The 22,877-nt window shown below is 38.0% G+C and overlaps 1 protein-coding gene across 1 annotated transcript in view; it reads left to right on the top strand.

The window, feature by feature from the left end:
* LOC105389437 (dual oxidase) overlaps positions 1-22,877 on the top strand; it is a 49,203-nt gene that overhangs the window by 10,614 nt on the left and 15,712 nt on the right. Inside the window, exons 3-5 of the mRNA XM_048622382.1 lie at positions 3,237-3,308; positions 19,264-19,425; positions 20,404-20,591. Coding sequence (XP_048478339.1) covers positions 3,237-3,308; positions 19,264-19,425; positions 20,404-20,591 — 422 coding nt within the window. The remainder of the gene's footprint in view (positions 1-3,236; positions 3,309-19,263; positions 19,426-20,403; positions 20,592-22,877) is intronic.

The raw sequence follows: 22,877 nt of genomic DNA, 5'->3' as shown, positions 1-22,877 counted from the left end.
GTCTTTTATGGTAGATAAATTATTTTACACAGTTTATCAAAATTGTTAAACGCATTTATAGATACTGCACAAAATAGATTGGGTATAGAAATCCACCGTCCACCGTCGGCTTAGATTTATTACTTAACAATATTGATCAAGTGTCACATACAAAAACAAAACAAAAAACTGTCCGCATTATGTTTACTGTCATCACGTTTTAAGTTGTACCTAAGTATTATGCCAATACATATATTTTTTATTCAACATAAAAGCTAGAAGTGGTAGAAGTGGGGTGTTATTTGCCGAGACGACCGTGGGTAATGTAATGATCATCAAAGTCAGTGTCACAGCGACAACGTCCATACCAGTACCGTCGGCAATGACATTGCATTCCATTTCTATAGTTTCGAAATCACATACTGCGTGGTTTCTCTGACCTGTCACTCCCACTAGTTGTCAACTGACTATGCTTCTGACAGGCTGTGATAACATCTGGAGGCAAATAATTATTGGCCACTTGAACCTGTTGTCACTCTGATCTATGTCACTACCTTTTCGGTAGTAAAGAAAACGTGAGTGAATCATATAGTTTTGTAATTGTTAAACCAATTAATGATTTCGAAATAATGAAAACACTATAGACTATTTCAGAGTGTTTATAAATGTACATGCATTCATATTTCTTATGAACGTATTGCTATGTAGCGCAGTGTCAATACATGAATTTCTAACAATAATAAATATAGGCATTGATCTGGTATTTTATAATGACATAATGATCAGTATATAATGGCTCATGAAACATACATGAAGGCAGTAAATATGTGTGAACACTTGCGTTTTTAATATCTAGGTCACTCTAATAAATAAATATATTTTAAACATTGATTGACAAATTGCTATGGACCTAAATTGACATAAAAGTAGGTTTTTATAAATTAGACCAATCGGTTAATTATGAAACACAGTAAAAAAAAACTGTTTGAACCTTTCGTTTTTTTACAGTATTTCTCAATCAGAAATACAATACGTATTCTCGGTGTTACTATAGTTACTATACTATTAACTTGAACTAAGTGTCATAAACAGTCCCTATTTATAAGAATAATAATTTTAATCGTTTTGAAAAAGTAGGTACGTACTATATTTTTAAAACTTAAATTTATTAAGTTACCAAAGCGAAGCCGTAAAAATGTCGTGTCGTGATTCGATAAGTCACGTGATGAGCGTGAGTCGTGACACGTACACACAGTAATTATCACCAAAACTCGCACTTCAAGAGAAATTCATTTGTGTTCTGTCAATGCCTACAGTTGCTTGAAAGTGTTGAGTCAAACATTTGATTGTAAACCCCCTGTATCTCGTTTTTGTTTTCCGTGGGTCCACTATTTACGGGACCCCGTGTATAATGCAGCGCAGTTATTGGCTTAGTTGCTATGCTACAAAGCCACATTCACATAGGTCATAATTTTAAAATTATAAGTAAAGAGGATCATATTTCCTCTACTTTCACAAGACTACAGTATTACATTAATTTATTACCAATACTTTGTTACCCGTTGTTTTAAAGTTTTCCTCTTTATTTTTCCGTAAGTTTGTCATTGTAAAAAAACTCTGAACAAATAGTAATTATATCGGCAAGAATACTTAATATAGTCAAAAGAAGGTCATCCATCTTTTTAGACTATGGTCCAGCGCTATCATTACGTATTTTTTGTAAGTAGGCTGTTATTTTCAGACCCATTATCGGGCCATTAGTTATGTATAGGTTCTTATTGAAACCTATTAAAAAGGGCCAAATAAAATGTCCAGATGTGTAAATAGTAACGAAATTAACTAATATAATTTTGAGAGTAAATCATTATACGTTCTTATTTTTAAGAAAGAAAGAATAGAGGGGATATCGGTACTTTTATGTGATGTTACATTGGAATGACACAAGGCCGCAATCAGAAATCTAAGCGCTTATGTATGCATCTAGAACGGATGTTCGAATGCCTTCATTTAGCATCCATGTCATCGTTGCAATGCATGCAAAAGGATAAAGATCAACTGTATACATCTTAATCTTTGTGTTTGCATCCATACTAACAAGACAAACTAAATTACCTATGCCACAATTAAAGGATTCAGTAAAGGAATACCGACTAAGTATTTCGGTAGCTTTTTGAGTTTAAAAGAGTTACTGGCGACGCCGCCACCTCCGTTAGCCCTAGTGAAAGGGTTAAATAATTGTTCCACATTGGTCAATTATATTAGTTTAAGACTTAACGTTTTTTTATATGTTTTTTTATTTGCGCTTCTATACATTCTGATCCTTGTATCTACTTCAGGTTGACTGGTGGAAATACTGTTAGCATTAAGTCCACCTGATTATAAATAATTCCTTCTGTATAGTGTGCAATAAAAGAATAAATACCTTAATAAATATTTATAGATTTAGATAAATGTTTGAGAAACAGATGGTTTAATAAATCGTCAAATAGTAACTATCCAAGCGGATAAAATCATTAGACAAGTATTAATTAATTTATCTAGATTAGATGATAAATCATGTCGTAACTAACAGGTGTATGTAACATTGTACCGATACATTATATAAATGCCAACACACATAGTGATTGTATTTAATCAGATTGAGTTATGCGATAAGGTTTTCTTGCGATGATTAGTTTTAGATTGATTAGTTAGATATTTATCTCATAGTACCTATGTAAAAAGTTCTAAAGTATATTGATGAAGGTGACTTTGGTTTCTATAATTTTATAATTAATGGCCTCCTAGCCGAATTGCGACTACGGCGGCCAATCTTAATTGAGATCAGCCATCTACGCAGGAGTAGATTATAGTGCCCAAGTGTGTGCGCAGAACACAGGAGCACTCCATCCATTCCAGCATTCCATCACTCTCATAGCCCAATGGGACGGATTGACCGACACGACTAAAGAGAGCTAGGCGCAGGACCGACTGCTTTACATTTCCATCCGACAGCATGGATCGTTTCACTGTTTCGGTCATCAGGTGATCAGCCTTCTATGTCCTAACCAAACTTAGAAACACAAATTGATGGTCGAATTGATTGAATCGAACCCGGGACCTCTTGGTATGTATCGTAGTGAGCTAATTTTCTATATCTATGGTATCTAGCTTTTAAGTCACCCAAGCTATCAACAGAAAGCCAGTTTATAGATAAATAAATAAAGAGTTTAGCACAATTTTCTTTGAAATAATAAGTTTTATTTAATTTGTTCCAGAAATTTACTATGAGAAACAGCGGTACGATGGCTGGTTCAACAACAGAGCGTATCCAGACTGGGGTTCTGTGGGTAAGTTTCCATTGCTTTTTCTTCCTATGTTTAAAAGAAACATTTTAATCTTTTACCGTAATAATTATCTATATACTTATTGAGGTAAGGGCAGAAAAATAACATAATGTGTTGTCAAAACGCCTGTGGCTGTCAAAAGCCTTATGAATCTGCAAAACGCTGTAAACTTGGTTTAAACTTTTTAAGATAAGTCAATGCGTATTTTGTAACAATTTTTGGCTTAAAGTATTTTATAACAGTTGAAATGTTCAATGTTGATGAGGATAACTATCACAACGTGTTAATATTTGTTTTTATTTATGGTCAATAAAGAATATTGGAGGTGTGAATAACAGTTCTGAGCCCATCAGTTAGACCATTGAAATAATTGAAGCACGTTTTGCTTGCAATACAAACTTGTTTTTCAACATACATAAAAATTTACCGAATCCTACATAAAATTTTACAATACATATTTTATTAAATAAAATATCTAATATGAACCGTTTCAAATTGAGAGCTATATTTAAGACACCTCGAATTATATGCAATAGTCTTATAAACTGTACCGAGATCTCTTTTGGGCTCTTGTTTATTCAGTAAGCAGCAGAGACACCAACCAATACAATGCGATACACGCCTAAAACATGTGATAAACCAAATGGACAAAACATTTACTTCTATAGTAATTAACTACGAATTCTCCCAGCTTTAGCGGTACATTTGTGATCAAGTGACAAAAATACAATACGGCAGATATATGCCTTCATTTTTGTTGAAGTGGCTTCTCAGTTAATTTTGGAAACGAGGGTGTAGATATCCCAATATGGCAATTTCCAATAACTCAACCACACGGCGTTTTGACGAAAGCATTTTGGCCTCTTGCCAATTACTTACGATTTATTGTTTATGAACGCGGCAAGATAGTCATCTCTCACACATCGTTTGTATGTTAATATAAGATTATGTAACTAGTTAAAAATATGTCAGATTCAAGCACAAAATATTTTAAGAAGTCGTTTTTTGTGTACTCCTCAAACACACGGAAACTGAGTAATTTTGAAATACTTTTGATTTATTCGGTTATATTATATTAATGTTATGAATAAACTATGTCACACAACAATTATAATTGAAACAGTGATATTATACATTCTATTGGGGGTGGTCAGTGTTGAAAAGAGTTTGTAAACTCAACCAATGGTTTAGTTCTATTGTCTATAGTAGATTATTATGTCAATAGAAAAGTCACTTTGTTCTTCCACCAATACCTTCCTGTGTCGTGTGAAAACTATTCTTCAATATATCTTTACAATCCTTTTAATCCACTGGTTTTACTTATAAAACCCAACAGGTTATGGGCCCAGGACCATTTGGTAGTAAGATTTTTGAAATATCACACGAAGTATCACAGTTTGAAAATTTGTCCGGGAGCCGAGGCCGGCCGGCGCAGTTGTTATTGTGAAAACGAAATTGTTAAAAACTAAACAATGTCGAGTTCAAATTTAGCCTTTGGAGAGCAGTTGCATGGCAATATAAAACTAGCCAGCGAGACTGTGGAGGCAAAGTTGCTGCAGGATGACCACAGACGGGAGGACGATCAGGATACTAGATCAGCTTCGGCACTGGTGAAGAAGTGCTTCACGTGCCAGGAGGCTGGTCACCTGATGCGGAACTGTCCACTGGTGACGTCTGGAGGGAAGTCGGGGCAAGGCGAGGACAAGGAAGGAAGCACAGACCATTCAGCTCTGTTAACGGCGCTAAGTGTTAGTGTTGTGAGTGAAAAACAGTGGTACATTGATTCAGGCGCGACGGATCACATGTGCAATGATCGGTCAGTTATGTACGATTTTGTATCGGATAAACCGGCTACTGTGAAGATCGCAAACGGAGACTATATCAATACCGCTGGAATGGGTCAGGTCAAGGTGCAACTTAAGGGTGGTTGCTTAAGGACAATAAGTGATGTCTATTTTGTACCACAACTAACCACAAATTTATTGTCGGTGAGTGCAATGACAAGAAAGGGCCATAAAGTTGTATTTACTAAAGAGCACTGTAAAATAACTAATGCTGACGGTGAGTTTCTAGGTAGCGCTACTCAGATCAATGGTGTTTACCGGCTCGACATTGTAGGTGTCAGAGAGCAGTGTAAGGTAGCATCGAAAGTAGCTAGAGAGCCACCGTTATCTAGCTTGGGGTTAGGTAATACTTTAGTATGTTCACAGGATGGTGCGATGAAGGAGGAATCTAAGAAGTGTGTTTCCTCGACTTCGACTAGCCGCAAGGCATCTCAAGGGAATGGCAATGTGAAGGAGGAAGTGCAGCAGTCTGCGTCCTTGGCTTCATCGAGTTCCAAGGTATCTCAAGAGGTGTGGCATCAGCGGCTAGGTCACCTAAACTCTAGGAGCATGGGTCTCCTGAATAGAGGTATGGCTACTGGAATTAAGTATGATAGTGCTGATTATAAGTCATGTGTGGCTTGCATTGAGGGAAAGCAATCTAGACTTCCTTTCCCATCGAAGTCATCTAGTAGGGCTGATGAGATACTTGGCTTAGTGCACACGGATCTGTGTGGGCCTATGCAGAAGCCGTCGTTCAGTGGAGCAAGATACTTTTTGCTGTTTATAGATGATTTTACAAGGAAAACTTATGTTTATTTTTTAAAAACTAAAAATGAAACATTTGAAAGTTTTCGACATTTCAAGGCGTTGGTAGAGAACCAAACCGAGCGAAAAATAAAAATCCTAAGAAGTGATGGAGGTGGTGAATTTGTCAATTCTCAGTTTCAGAAGTTTCTCAAAGAGGCTGGAATACGGCACCAGACGACAGTGCCGCATTCGCCTGCTCAGAACGGAGTGGTTGAACGAGCAAACCGAACTGTGATGGAGGCAGCCCGCTGCATGATGCAGCAAGCTGGCTTGGGCATGGAGTATTGGGCTGAAGCAGTGAACACCGCTGTTTACCTGAAGAATCGAAGCCCAACCAGAGCTGTTATGGGTGCTACTCCTGAGGAAGCGTGGACAAATAAGAAGGTAGACCTCAAAAATCTTAGAGTTTTTGGATGTATAGCGTATGCTTTAGTAAAGAATCGAAAGAAACTAGATTCAAAGAGCAAGCTATGGAGATTTGTTGGGTACTGTACGGAAACAAAGGGGTACAGACTGATAGACCCAACTGATCCTCGTAAATTCACAATAGCGAGGGATGTGGTATTCCTAGAGGATAAATTTAAAACTAAGGAATTGTCACATGATGATAAGGTTGATATGAATATGGTATTCATGCATAGCCCGCCACCTAACATGAATGACTCTAATAGTAGTTTGTCTGAGTGTAATGAACAACCTACAGAGCCATCTGTTGAGGGATTAAATCAATCTGATGACATAAATTCCGATTCAGTGATTGATAATAATTCAAAAGATGACTCTGAGGATGCTGAAACATCTGGTGAAATAGATGATCCGTTGGATTCGACGTACGTTCCAGGCAGTTCTTCACTGGAAGAAGACACGGACTATGAAGAGAGTGCTGAGTTTGCCGCCTTCAACTGCGGCATGCAGAGTTCTGCCAGTGACGAGCCGACCACCGTTCGAGAGGCAATGAGTGGAAGCGAGGCTGAGCAATGGAGAGCTGCTATGTCAGATGAGTATGATTCTTTTAAGAAGAATAACTGTTGGACTCTAGTTGATAGGCCGGCTAATCACAAAGCGGTGAAATGTAAATGGGTGTTCAAAAGAAAAAGGGGGCTTGATGGAGAAATTCTTCGATACAAAGCCAGGCTAGTTGCGAAGGGCTATACGCAAACCTATGGCGTCGATTATGAAGAAACGTTTGCTCCGGTCGTAAGATATTCAACTATACGAATGTTGTTAGCTATCGCTGCAGAGTATAATATGGAGATTGACCATATGGATGTAATTACTGCTTTCCTGAATGGAGATTTAAAGGAGCAGGTTTACATGGAGCAACCTGAAGGATTTGAAATAAAAGGAGGAAATGGAAAGGTGTACAAACTTAATAAGGCCATTTATGGACTCAAGCAAGCTGCAAAGTCATGGTATGATAAGTTGGATACTGCTTTGACTCAAAACTTCGGTTTTAAGAAAGTAAGTACAGAACCATGTGTTTATTTCAAATCGCATCAGGGAAAGCCGATGATAATCAGTATTTACGTTGATGACATATTACTGTTTACGTCATGTTCTGCTGAAGAAAAGAAGAAGCTGAAAGACAAGCTTATGAAGGAGTTCGCCATGAGAGACTTGGGTGCAGCGCACCACATACTAGGTATGAAGATTACAAACAAGGATGGCAGGATTACTCTGGACCAGTCGAACTATATTCAGACGGTTCTGAATAAATTCCAGATGTCGGATTGCAAGCCAGCTAGTACTCCCATGGAAGCTGGACTGAAACTTCATAAAGCTGAGAAATTAGGTAACTTTAACTATAGAAATTTAATTGGTTGCCTTATGTATGTTGCAGTATGTACCAGGCCGGACATTGCATATGCCGTGAGTTCATTGAGCCAGTTCAATCAAAGCTATGCTGAAGTTCACTGGAAAGCTGCAAAGCGTGTCCTACGCTATTTGAAAGGTACAATTAATCATTGTTTGACGTTCGAGAAGAATGGACTAAGTCTCACTGCCTACGTGGACGCTGATTGGGCAGCTAGTGCAGTGGATAGGAAGTCATACACAGGGTATGTATTCAAAATTGGTAATAACTTAGTCTCATGGGAAAGTCGAAAGCAGAAAACGGTGGCTCTCAGCAGTACTGAAGCCGAATACATGGCACTGTCTGATGCCTGTAAGGAAGCGTTGTTTATTCGCTCTTTCTTACATGAATTGTTAGGTATCAATGTTTGTGTAACTATGTATAACGATAACCAATCTGCTCAAAAGTTAAGTGTCAACCAAATGTACCATTCGAGAACTAAACATATTGATGTTAGGCATCATTTTATTAGACAAGTTGTGTCAGAAAATGCGGTGCAGTTGAAGTATTGTCCAACTGATGAAATGCCAGCGGATCTATTGACAAAGCCTCTGCCTATTATGAAACATAATAGATTCGTTAACTGTTTATTGTTGGATGTTTAAGTTTTAACTGTTTATGTTTATTGTTGTTATGTTGGTGAACATTTTATGTAACATAACTTAGTGTAACTCATGTATTTCCTGAGGCTTATTATTTAGTGTGAAATACTTAGGGATATGAGTTCAGGCATTATAACTATTGGTTGGTTTAAGGGAAAGTGTTGAAAAGAGTTTGTAAACTCAACCAATGGTTTAGTTCTATTGTCTATAGTAGATTATTATGTCAATAGAAAAGTCACTTTGTTCTTCCACCAATACCTTCCTGTGTCGTGTGAAAACTATTCTTCAATATATCTTTACAATCCTTTTAATCCACTGGTTTTACTTATAAAACCCAACAGTCAGGGTGTATAAATAATACACAGCTTATAAATTCGTATTTCACTTTTGTATTAAATAATCCACACAAGTTATCTCGCCAAGCGTTCCCAACGGAGTGGAACTGTGGCTGTCTTACTTCTAGTTTATAAAGCAACTAAACTTATAAGAGGATGTCCGGCTTAAATAATTAAATGGGAGTCAAGTTGACAAACGTCAAACTAAATCATACTTCCGCTTGAATAAAATTGTGTGAAATACCGGATATCCTTTATAAATTTAAGAAATACATTTAATCAGATTAGCAACAAAATCATACTTCCGCTTAAAATAATTTTCCGGAAATCCGGCAAAAATAAATGAAATAGCTATCTAATCAAATTAACAACAATCAAGCTACTTCTGATTTAAATTATTACGGAAATCCGCTAGAATTATACAAAACAATTTATAACAATATTTATGCTTGGAATACACTGAAATATTTATTAAAATGCTATTTAACAATATTCTTAGCAATTAACTAACTCAATCATTGAAAAATCATATTTATTAATAACAATTATTATAATATACCTTACAGCTCGGCCATCCTAGTAAAGAGCGAGTCCCTTCGCTTTAATATTTAAGAAAGAAAATTAAGTGAGAATTTGAAACCATCTTAGGACAATATAGGGAAAAAACTTTCAAACATTATAATAAAATATTTTTTAACTATGTTCCTATAATATTTATAATTTTAAATCAAAAGACTAAGGATTTATACAACAAATATAAGTAATAATACTATTATTTAAGATTACTTTAGACAAAAATTATATTTTACATAATTATAAATGTTCTCTTATTCTTAACATGCTTTACATTTTTTTGCACAGCAAAAATTATACACACTATACATTTATCTATGAATAGCACATTTAACAAACACTGCGGCTATTCGCTTTCGCTAGAAACTGTGCTGGGTTCATCAGATTCATAATCTCTGGAGAAGTTAAGCCAAGGATGTATTTTATCAATTGAGACAATTGCCTCATACCTTGTATTTTTACGTGTGAGCGGGGTATCCTCAACCAAGAATCTATCGTTAGGGAGCACTTTCATTATGCGATAAGGTCCTTGATATTTTACAACGAGTTTTTGGGATTTTCCATCATGTGGGACCTGTCTTTCTACGCGTACCAGATCTCCTTCTTTATATTGTCTCGCGGGTTTTCGTTTTTTATTAAAGTTTAGCCTATCTTTGTTTTGTTGCTCACAAATTTTTGCGCTAGCTTCATCTCTCAAGTCCTGCAACTCATCTACGGGAGTTTGATTGAGGGTATCATTTATTACCGTATTTAATATCCCTTCCGTCCTGCTGGTTATGTTAAACCCAAAAAGTAATTCCGACGGGGATTTTTGTGTGGTTTTGTGCTTGGTAGTATTAATACCAACCTGTATATCGGGTATGTGATCGTCCCAAGATTTGTCGTCACCGCCATGGCCTGATGCTGAGAGTGCATCCAGGATAGTCCTATTGAACCTCTCGACTTGCCCATTGGCTCTAGGAGTGGCAACTGCATTTACGATATGTTTAATGCCAGATGAGGTAATAAAATCTTTGAATACCTTACTTGTGAAGCTGGAACCCTTGTCTGTGATGAGTCGAGTTGGCACGCCGAAATAACTCACATGTTCTTTTAAGACTCGCACTGTTGTGACTGACTTTGTGTTTTTTACTGGAGTTATATTTACAAACTTTGTGAAGCCATCGACTAGGACCAAAAGGTAACAGTTCCCTTTTTTGCTTTTCACAAAAGGTCCCAGGTGGTCTGCATGAACTGTATGAAAGGGAATGCTTACCTTCTCGATGGGATGAAGCTCTCCTTCGCGTTTCCCTCCCGGTGTTTTGTGGTGGGCACACTCTAGACAAGAGGAAACATACTTTTTTATAAAGCGCCGCATTTTGGGGAACCAATAATGTTCCTGGATACGTTGCAGCGTCTTTTCGAATCCGTAATGACCTACGTCATCATGGTTCTTCTTTAAAATCTGCCAACGTACTCCTTTTGGTACCAACCACTTAATGGAGTCCCCAACCACTCGATACACACAGCCATTTTTAAGTTTATAATTTTTGTGTACATCTATAGCCTGACCAGTGCTGGGATCAGACAAAATGTCTCTTACCTTTTTTACTTCATCGTCGGCACTTTGGACCGTCGCAATCCAGTCTCGATTAGTCTGATCTAACTGTTGCACCGGCAAGATGTCTAACACATGCGACTCACTTGATTGGTCGTCGATTGGGTTTCTGCTCAATGCGTCAGCATGGGACATCCGTACACCCGGTCGATACTCGATCGTGCAATCATATTCTTGCAACTGGACCCACCAGCGAGCGATGCGGGGGATTAGATCTCGCTTGGTAAGGGTAGACCTCAGAGCATTGCAATCTGTCAAGATTTTAAATACGATTCCTACAAGATAAACTCTGAACCGGTTTAGTGAAGCGATCACTGCTAAGGTTTCCAATTCGTAAGAATGCATTTTACCTTCGTCGATAGTAGTCTTCCGACTAAAGTAGGATACTGGCTGCATGACACCATTACCGTTGCGCTGCATAAGTATACCGGCTAAACCTACCTTACTGGCGTCTGTGTGCAGTTCAGTATCGGCTTTCGGATCATACAGAGCTAGAACAGGTCTATCGACAAGCATCTCCTTCACTCTTGCAAAAGCTTCGTCCTGAACCGTGCCCCAAGCCCACGGCTTGTCTTTCTTGAGGAGATCTGTCAGTGGGGAAGTAATTGTAGCATACCCTTTGATAAAACGTCTGAAGAATCCTGACAGACCCAAGAACTGACGTAGTTCGTGCTGGTTTCTGGGTGTTGGGAATTTGGATACAGCATCAGTTTTTCGGCTACCTGGACGGATTCCGTTAGAGCTTACCTCAAATCCCAGAAAATCTATAGATTCTAAGAAGAAATTACACTTACTCAGCTTAAGTGTCAGTCCTCCATTTCTGAGAAGCTGCAAAACTTCTTCAAGTCGTTGCATCCCCTCAGAAAAGTCTTTTGATGGTATCAGCACATCATCCATATATATAAGGGCATACTTCACCTTTGCATCATTAAGTATTTTGTTGATGGTTCGCTGGAAAACTGATGGAGCGTTTACAAGGCCAAAGGGCATGCGATTGAATGCGTACTGCCCGTCTGGTGTGACAAAAGCAGTAAAATCACGACTGTCTTCAGCGATAGGGATCTGGTAGTAGCCAGATGCTAAGTCTAGTGAGGTAAACAGAGTGTTACCTGCAAGTAGATCCAGCTGGTCTTCAACCCTAGGTAGAGGGTAGTGTTCCTTTTTGGTCTTCCTGTTCAATGCACGGTAATCTATACATAACCGTTTCTCACCTGTTTTCTTTTGGACCAAAACTATAGGACTTGCGTATGGAGATGAAGACTCTCTGATGATGCCGCTATCCACCATCTCTTTGACCATATCCCTTACCAGAGATCTTTCAGCATGTGACATGCGGTATGGGCGGTAAACGACTGGTTCGGAGTCCTGCAATTCTATTACCATCTCGGTGACGTTTGTGAAACCAAGATCCTTGAGACCACTACTAAAGCAATCAGAGTATTTTGATAATAATGATCGTAGCTCAGTATTTTCATCCTTTGATAGTTTAACGTTGCAGTGTATCTCATCTGAAATCTTGGAATCATCAAATACTACGCTGCAGGAACTTAGAGTGCTTTCAGGTAGGACGTTGTGTTTCTGCAAAGCTCGCGTTAGTAAAGTGCCTTCTTCAACGCTAATGGATTTAGGTGAGACATTGTAAATCAAAAGCACCCCGCGTCCGTTCCCAATGTTGTACATGCCTGGCAGTAAATAATATTCCGCACCGCTACACCCTCTCATGGATCCATGGACGCAAGCGCAATAGGTTCCTTGTATATCTGTGGATACTTCAACTGCTCGTAATGTGTTACTTGGAATAGTGATGGTTTTAGCAGCTTTAAGAGGAACTTTAATTTGATTCATCCTTTGAAATATTATTTCATTTGGGGTCTTTGTGATTAGGATATCAGGTCTTTCCGTAAAAGTGTGACCTAGTAAGACTGGGTGAGTCAAGACATAGTCTTCTACTACGTACATATCAATAATTTCCTTTAAGCCCTGAACTTCTACCATAGCTACTGATAAACCAAGCGGGTGCACTAGGTTAGCTCCAATTCCGCGCAGTACAGGTAAATTATCCCTACAAGCAATTTTTAAGCCCATAGACTTAGCGTTACTTGCCCTAATCAATGAACACTGACTTCCTAAATCCACATGACAAGTGACAGGTAAGTCATTAACTTTAATTGTAAAGATGTATTTAGAATTAGCATCAGGGGCATTATCAGTGGTTACTTCAGAAACTTGTTTTTCATTTTTTTCTGTACCCTGAATCTGAGATTTATTTTGTTCGTTATTAGATTTATTTATATTCCTATAGCAATCGGCTGCCCGATGCCCTAGTTTCTCGCAATTAGTACATTTGATTAGAGTTTTATTACACCTAAAACTAGGGTGTCCAACCTCACCACAATTAAAACAACGTATACTGTTGTTGACGCCATTGGATCTAGTCGCATTCGGCTTGGTGGATAAGAACCTACGCTCGTTGAGTTTTTCAGTACCAGGCTCACGGTTGGGACCAACTTTCACTGTCCTAAAATATTTGAGAACTTGCTCAGGCTCACTAAACTGTGCTGCCTGAGCGCCAACTTTTACGGCACGGTCTTCAATCCCATACAAAAGGCAATCTACAGCTTGTCTCCCTGATATTTTACAGCGATTGAGCAGATTTGTTTTTGCATAATAATAGTGCTCCAGAGATTCCCCATATTTTACTCTCTTGGCCAACATCTCCGTCAAAAGTTCTGCATAGTCCTCACGGCAAGGAAAAGATTCAATCAACTTTTTTTTCCATTCTAACCATGTAAACATTAAAGTAGGCAGACCTTGATACCATGTCTTTGCGACTCCAGTCAATTTAGGTAATGAATAATGAATGATCTCTTTTTCGTCCCAACCATATATCTGGGCACACTCTTCTACTTTAGTTAACCACGTTAGCATGCTTTGTTCTTTAGACATGGGATCAAATTCTGGTATTACATTATTAGAGCCAAAAGCCAGTTTGGGTTTGTCAGAACCTTTGAATCGGTCTAAAATACTTAAAAATTTATCTAACATCTCAGACGTTTCAGATGTTTCCGTACGACGTACCTTTGATCTTCTTCTCTTGGCTGGCAATGAGTCATCGGTAGACGATGACGAACGGCTGCGTCTCCTCTTCGAAGACGAACGGCTGCGTCTCCTCTTCGATGACGAACGGCTGCGTCTCCTCTTCCTCCGAGATTCAGTTTGCATGACCACGTCACTCCTTTGCATCTGTTCCTTTCCATTGTTTTCAAGAGTTCTGTGATGTCTGTCCCTTCCTTCATCAATCCTCCTTATATTTGCTACTGCTCTAGGCCTAGATCTAGGCACACATCGAGTCAAAAGTACCGGACTAATGTCACGGTCACGAGCCTCTATCCTGGACTCTCCTTCATCCTGCACCAGTCCTTCCCCTCGACTAGATGCGCCATCATTTCCGTCACTCAACCCTTTACCTCGGGTTATCCTGTGACCACACCCTTGACCAAGGGTTATCTCATCATTTTCATCCATGATAATGCAGTCTGAAACTTCCATAAAGCTTAGAATTTGCAAAAGGAAACAAACACACTGTATAAAATATAGGCTGCATAATAAAATGATGCGGCAGTAGACGTAAAGTAGCGTCGTGACTACCAAAGCCAGTAAGTTAGGATTTCCTATTAGCTATAATTCTGTTTAGATTAGTCTGTTTTTCTCAAATTTTCGAATAAAAGAATGGGGAAAACAAAAAGGAGGAGAAAAAAAAAACTGAAACTTTTTACACTTATTTCGGACTAAAATAATAAAAATCGTAGGCAAATTTAAATTTTTAGTGAGAAATATTATAAAAGAAAGGTCTACTTACGTTTTTCCGGGCTGTGAGCGTGTTAAGATAATTTTATTTAATCTTGTCCGTCCCACTTCTGACCTATTGGGGGTGGTCAGGGTGTATAAATAATACACAGCTTATAAATTCGTATTTCACTTTTGTATTAAATAATCCACACAAGTTATCTCGCCAAGCGTTCCCAACGGAGTGGAACTGTGGCTGTCTTACTTCTAGTTTATAAAGCAACTAAACTTATAAGAGGATGTCCGGCTTAAATAATTAAATGGGAGTCAAGTTGACAAACGTCAAACTAAATCATACTTCCGCTTGAATAAAATTGTGTGAAATACCGGATATCCTTTATAAATTTAAGAAATACATTTAATCAGATTAGCCACAAAATCATACTTCCGCTTAAAATAATTTTCCGGAAATCCGGCAAAAATAAATGAAATAGCTATCTAATCAAATTAACAACAATCAAGCTACTTCTGATTTAAATTATTACGGAAATCCGCTAGAATTATACAAAACAATTTATAACAATATTTATGCTTGGAATACACTGAAATATTTATTAAAATGCTATTTAACAATATTCTTAGCAATTAACTAACTCAATCATTGAAAAATCATATTTATTAATAACAATTATTATAATATACCTTACAATTCATAAACTCTAAATGACTTAAAACTACGATATTTTTTATTTAAGATAGGTTTAGGTACTTTAGTTTGAATAAATTGAACGAATTTTTATTATAGTGCCTACAGTTCCAATACAAAAGAATTCAACGCGATGCCTAAGCTCTTTTAACATTACTTAGATACGCTAGTAAACTAACGCCAGATTAATATATCAACCTATCAAACCCTGTAACAATAATCAAACTAAGTTTTTCTGTTTATGAGACATTAAGTAAAATGGCAATTACAGTTTGGCAAGTGGCGTATCGTGTACGTCTCACCTCTTGCGCCACGCGGTCAAGTCGTGATGGGAAGGTCTGGTTCATCTGTCGTACACGCGCACAGGACGAAATAATCACAGATAAACTGCTTGGTCTAATCTGTCAGAAATTCTTCGTTGATTTATTGCTGAAACTCATCCATGTCCATAATATGATACTTTTAAATTACTATTCAACGATTTCTTACAGAATCATTTTGCTGTATGTACTCAATATCGGCCTACACACCATTTTTAAGGCTTTGGTTTTTATGAACATTACAATATGATTTATGTACAGTAAAAATTACGTTTATAATTAAATCTTTGTTAAAACATTAAAACTCTTTTCGTTTCAATATAAATATTGTAATATTCAGCACACGTTACTAGGCGTACTCAAGCACTACAAGGTATCATAAACCAATAAAGAACGCAACAATAGCTTGTTACATCTGATTTATACTCTCGAAAGGATCATTAAAGTCGATCGATAAACAAGTATTGATGATTGTAAATATGTTGTGCAATCGAATTTACTGAGACGACGTGTGCCTTGTACCTTAAATCTGACCTATAATAAAAACCGTCATTCAACACTAAAACAAAAAGAACAATATTGTACCTACAAACTGCATGGTACATCGTACTCTGAGTTTTATGAGACACCCTGTATAGTTTTAAAGTGCTTATTGACGTTAAGGAATTATTTTACTACGTTAAAAATACTTACATATAAAAACCGTGATGAATTGCATGTAGTTTCAAGCATCTTCTCTCTAAACATAGACTTGACTTAAAAGTTGGATTATGATGCGAAAAGTATTGCTTCCAATGAATGATGCAGTAACTTTTAAAAGGATGCCGCTCATTTATAAATAATTTATAAATTAATCCTATGAAATAAACATGATATCTTTACTGGTTTCATTATAATAACAAAATAAATTTGTTGGAAAGTATCCTACTGTTATGTTGAAAAAGAAAGGCTAAGAAGATTTCCATTCAGCGATCAATCATATACGTATGTATTTTCCTATCGAAATTTAAATAATTTATAACTAATTTGTACAAATTTATTGTTATAAGTGTAGTTTTTGCTTTATTAAGGATGGTTAGATATAGATATAGGTACATTTAACATGCATTTGTAACTATTTTCAAACATTTATGATCAAAATTAAGTACATAAATATGTGTACCTACCTAACGAAAATAGATTAGTTTGGCTAATCTATTTTTGTATAGTAATATAGGTAGTAAAGTAATAAATTATATCCATAGCTTTTATGAATGGCGTTTACTTTCTTTATCTTTTTTATTTTTTTCATTATTCATTGCATAAACTGTTCAATAGTTATACGTTTTGTGCTGCAATTAAATAATAATAATGTATACCTACTCAAAAAGGCAAAATAACTAGCTTTAATGTAACACAGTACCAAGCTGATAGTCTACTGACAGTGATCAATCGCCAGCATTGAAAAATAATAATATAGGTATTTTTTTCAAACTGTAAACTGTTTAGCAGCAGGTTTTATCTGTGAAGTGCGGGTTTCATAAAATAACTGTTTCTGAAACTGGAGCAAAAGATAAAAGCACATTTACTTTAATGATCATTGAGGAGCTCGACTGAAGCTGACTGACATGGTATTGACTTGTTCCGAATACATATTATGCACAGCTTTTAAATTAAGTGATATGCAGAATTGCAGAAAATTGCAACATTAAAGTAAAAGCATATTTATGTCCATAAATATATCTACATTTTATTTAAGTAAGAATGTAATGTGTTTCTTCATCATCATCATCAGCCAATAACCATCCACTGCTGGACATAGGCCTCTCCCAAGGAGCGCCACAACACGTGTTTCTTATTACATCAAAATTTATTTTGTTTTGGAAAATTACCAACAAATTATATTAATAACCACCACCCTCATTTTTTTCTTTACCGTGTAAAAAACTGTGATCACATATAAGATATATACGCTGTGCGTTTGTAGTAAACACAAGTGGGGCTGGTTCCCAGACAGTACGTACATAAATGATAAATTATATCCAGTAAAGCACATAAAATCGACAATCAAAAATTATATCTGCCTATAAATCAGGAGGTTTTAATAACAATAATAAAGCGGAGCATGTAATTTGGGCAAAGCCTTGTCACGACGGCCGCCTCGTCTCGTCAGGGCAGGTACCTTCACTTCTTGTATGGATATTCAGAACTGGAGTAAATGTGGAACTGGTTCTTATGTGCTCCACATGAGGACACCTAATTCATGTCATTGCAACCTGACACGCAATACGCTTCGCCTGACAAGAGTACCCTTCGTTCTTGTCCATGGTAATTTATGTTATAAAAATGCCGGATTTCATACTAAACTTTTTGGGTTTTTTTGCAGAGATTTTGGAGAGAGAGATTTAGTATCAACATAAATATTAAGTATTTTCCATTTTGGTTAGACCCATGTGTCTTTTGTGATATTCTGCCGTTTAGAAACAATGATCGTGACTAACGCACGGAAACGCGGAATTTTGTCGGTCAAGAGTCGACGACTGCGTACGCCACGTCACGGACTCCACGCATAATTAATGTTGTCGGTGAATCACAGCAGAAGACCGCTGGGGCAAGGGCACCACACGTACCGATGGCTGATACGACGGGGATGCCCCACTTGTATGCGTCTGCAATGTTAACTCGACGTATTCAGATGAGATGCCTTTGATGACTATTTTAATTAAATTAATAGTATTTTTTACCGACTGCAAGATACAAACAAATGAAAAAGAAAACAAAATAGAACATTAATTTAAAAACGAAGTGCAAGCTTCGCGTTGAATTCTTTTGTATAGGATATTTCTTAAGTACGTGTGATTTATGTTACCATGAAGATTTTAACGATGTTATTTAAGATTTTGTCTGCGTGTCACGAAGTCATCTTTAAAATGAATGGTCAGAAGCAACCTGTGTCGCTGGCAGTGCGCCACGCATTCCGCACATGTGACCAAAATTGGCGTTGGTTTTTTAATAATAAATCTTGGAAATATTTCGTCGCTTATTTGCCCAATTCACAGGCCGGTCCGCGGCATACTTGAGAGCCAAGTTTTTTGTCGTCCGTCATTATTATATTCGAATTTACAATTGCAGTGAAATATTTTGGGACCACACACTGTGTTCAAATTATTTAATTACATTAAATTAATTAAACAAAAAGAGTGTCCCTTTCTATCACATATTTGTGTATAATATATGGTATGGTCATCTCAAGACTAGCTCCAAAACTGATTTGAATGCACTTTTCACTGTCTATGCTCGGTATGTTTTAATCTAAGCCATTCAAAAGTGAATATTATCACTGTTTGGATGAAACTAACAAACGTATAGGTACTACACTCGCGAGCAAATGCAAAAGTTCCACCTCCCATTGACGTTCCATTTGTCAGGATGTTTTTTTTTGTTGCGAATTTTAACATTCTGATTTCATTTCCGGGCTTTGTTTACCATGCTGCACACTGTAGATTTCGGCTTAGTATACCCTTTTTGCAATCCCCTGTATAACTCCTAGTCTAACCCTGCCCTCCCCTCCTCAGGCAGTCGGCTGACGCGCAAGGCGCCGGCGGCGTACGCGGACGGCGTGTACATGATGGCGGGCGCGGACCGGCCGGGCGCGCGCGCGCTGTCCAAGCTGTTCATGCGCGGGCAGGACGGACTGCCCTCGCGAGCTAACAGGACCGCGCTGCTCGCCTTCTTTGGTATGTATTATTATTACTATAAATACGAAAGTACCTAACTGTGTCTGTCTGTCTGTTACTCTTTCACGCCAAAACTACTGAACGGATTTGAATGAAATTTGGTATACAGATGTTCTAACCCTGAGAAATAACATAGGCTACTTTTTATTGCGGAATTCCCACGGGATAACTTTTCAACGCAAAACAAAGCTCGCGGGACCACCTAGTATCACATATAGGTAAGTAACACACTGCGGCAGTCGGCTGACGCGCAAGGCCCCGGCGGCGTACGCGGACGGCGTGTACATGATGGCGGGCGCGGACCGGCCGGGCGCGCGCGCGCTGTCCAAGCTGTTCATGCGCGGGCAGGACGGACTGCCCTCGCGAGCTAACAGGACCGCGCTGCTCGCTTTCTTTGGTATGTGTTTAGAGTGACTTTTAGCAAAAGCTAAACGTATTTAAGATGAAAAATATTGACAAGCAGCCAAAACATTGAGCGTTTGCCGTTTGGTGAAAGTCCACCTTAATATCTCGTAATACCTAGTCAAATTTTGATTTCCAACATCAACATGAATGCTTAGCTAGCCTATTCGCTCTTTTTATACGGTTTCAGTTATTTTTTCGTAATACCTATGTAGTTTTGTAGTACGTACACTGAATTGGTACCTTGTATAAAATGTAAGTAGTAAGTGCCTATGTAGCACGTTTATTGATATCGCATATCAGAGACTGCTACTGAAATACCTACTGTTTAGTCAACCAAGGCTACAAGACTACTCATCTATCAAATTACATTTCTATACTTAAGAAGTCAGTTAAAATATCAATAACGACAAGAAGCAGCTTACATAATAAGGAACTAAATTTATTTGCTATACAGAATTCAGGCACAAATATAAAGTTTTCCATCAGCAATGTAGGTACATACCTACACATCTCCGCACTACAAAATCCAACAATAATTAAGTTTTTCATCACCAACCCATATTCCTTCTACAGGTCAAGTGGTAACAGGCGAGATAGTGATGGCCTCCGAGTCGGGGTGCCCCATCGAGCAGCACCGCATCCCGGTGGAGCAGTGCGACCACATGTACGACCCGGCCTGCCGCGGCGGCAAGCACATGCCCTTCCTGCGAGCTGCTTACGACAGAGCTACTGGGCAGAGCCCTAATAGTCCACGGGAACAGGTGAGCTATGAGCTACATGTATAGGATACATAGCTGTAGGCCCAGCGCGGGGCACAAGATGTAGTGATAAAAGTTTTGGGTTGCGCGCTATGAACATCGCGCGGCTTCGAAAGCGAATGCGCCAGAAATCTTTATTACGTCTTGACGTGCGCGTCCTGATAAAAGCTGCAGCTGCAGAAGAAAGTGGAGTTGGATTGGACACTGCCTCAGAAGACCAGAGGGGAATATCGCCAAAATGGCGTTAGATTGGAATCCGCCGCAGGGCAGACGGCGCAAAGGGCGACCTGCAATAACTTGGAGGCGATCCATTCTCAGCGACCTCAATGCCGTCGGAATCTCCTGGGACGAAGCCAAAGAAAGAGCCCAGGACAGGAACGTCTGGAGAAGAACTGTGGAGGCCCTATGCTCCTCGTGGAGTTAGAGGAATTAATGAGTAGTTGTAATGCACGGAGAGACTCGAAGAGCTTGTGGTTAGTGGAGGGTAGAGGAGGTTAGAGGCAGTGTGTGGACTATAGACTATAAACCCACAATAAGTCTTTATAAGACCGACTGGTCGGTGAAGCAGTGCGACCACATGTACTACCCCGGCTGCCCGCGCGGCGGCAGCGCGCCGCCTCCAGCAGTCTTCGGGAACAGGTGACTTTTTTAAAGCTACAGGTTTTTAGGTAGTTTGGTAGTTAGGTAACATTTTATCGTTGGAATTCCGGGAACGAAATGTTTTAATGGGAACTTACATTATATTAGTTAATACTCGTACCTAATGGTGCTTATGAATTTAAATTTTTAACTGTTACTGAAAATTGAGATATTTTTTTCAGTTCAGAACAGATATTTGTAATGATATACTTACTCGTAGTTTCAAACATATATTTTCCCATAGTATCCGTTCTCAATGTTTGTATATCACTTATTGATAAAATAAAGATGTCTGGATATCAAATTCCAATTTAAAATAATCCAATTATGGTTAAATACGTGAGCCAAGTCACGGAGTTGAAGTCAACCATAATCGAAGCCGCCGCGTCTCAGGGCGGTGAGGCGGTCACTGTAGCTAACGATAAATCAAACGAGATCTGTCGTAGCGTGGAATCGGTAAGCTTAATACAATGATATAAAGTTGAGGTTATCGTAGCGCTCCGAAGCTTTGGTTGGTTCGTTTTCCATAAGCTATAGTGACCCTCTGCGCCCGCGCAACGCGCATCAAACTGACTGCTCTGGTAATGAACTGGCGTACTATTCTGATACAAGCCCATGCAATGCTCTGCTACAAAAGTTGTCTTACTTAGTATCTTGGATGTAATTATTCTTACATATTTTTATTGCCTGTCTATATGCATATCTTGATACAAAAAATATGCATTTGATTATTATGACTCATACTAGCTTCCTCTGCATTAGTTTTCAATATGTTCAGAACATGCAGAGACATGGATAGATTGATATTTATTATGAGTGTAAAGTCTGACTCAGAATTTGTTCTTACACTAGAATAATGCCCCTTGCTCGTGCCACCGTGAATCCGCCATCATATACAGTAGCAGCAAAAAGGTTACAGAGCCCGTATCTGCCTTATTTATCTGTTTGCTTCTGGAAAGAGCCAATAAAGTAAATAATGATGAAAGATCTGGTGGTCACAAAACACAATTACGGTGCTAAACTAAAGTACAAAGACGCGTGTCTTTCTCTTTCTGTATAGGTATATAAGTATATTATTGATTTCTCATTATCATTACACAATATGAAAGTGAGCTAATTAAAAACTTACGCTACAAGTCGTATGTACTTATCACTCTGCATACGTGTCAACGTTATCAATAGGTGTCAATACTAATTACAAATAATTAATCACCGAAGGCTAAGACTAACCAATCAAATTTTACGAGGCTAACCCACATCCGAGCGGATCGTAAAATGCAATTGCTATTCAACAAATATGTCCATAATGTACTCTAGTATGTCTCTCAAACTGATCATTTAAGGTAAAGGTATCTATTGATGTATGCCAGGAATCTTCTAATTTATATCTTCAATTAAGAAGTCATTGGATCTGTTTAAGTATACATAAGAGGAGTCAAGAATGTGCGTCCTAGATGCATTGCTTCTTCAGTTAATGTAGTACCTCATAGTTGATCTCAATGGCATAGCATTGACCTGCACATTAAATTGAGCTGTAAAGTTTTAATACAAGTATCGCATCAATAGGGCTTATAAAATATAAATATACCTATTAGTTGTTCAGATATTTACGAGTTTAGTTTAATAACTATATAAGATTTTCAAAAATAT

Source organism: Plutella xylostella, chromosome 8 (assembly GCF_932276165.1).
Source record: "Plutella xylostella chromosome 8, ilPluXylo3.1, whole genome shotgun sequence".
Lineage (NCBI taxonomy): Eukaryota > Metazoa > Arthropoda > Insecta > Lepidoptera > Plutellidae > Plutella > Plutella xylostella.
This window is presented reverse-complemented; position numbering and strand designations above follow the sequence as displayed.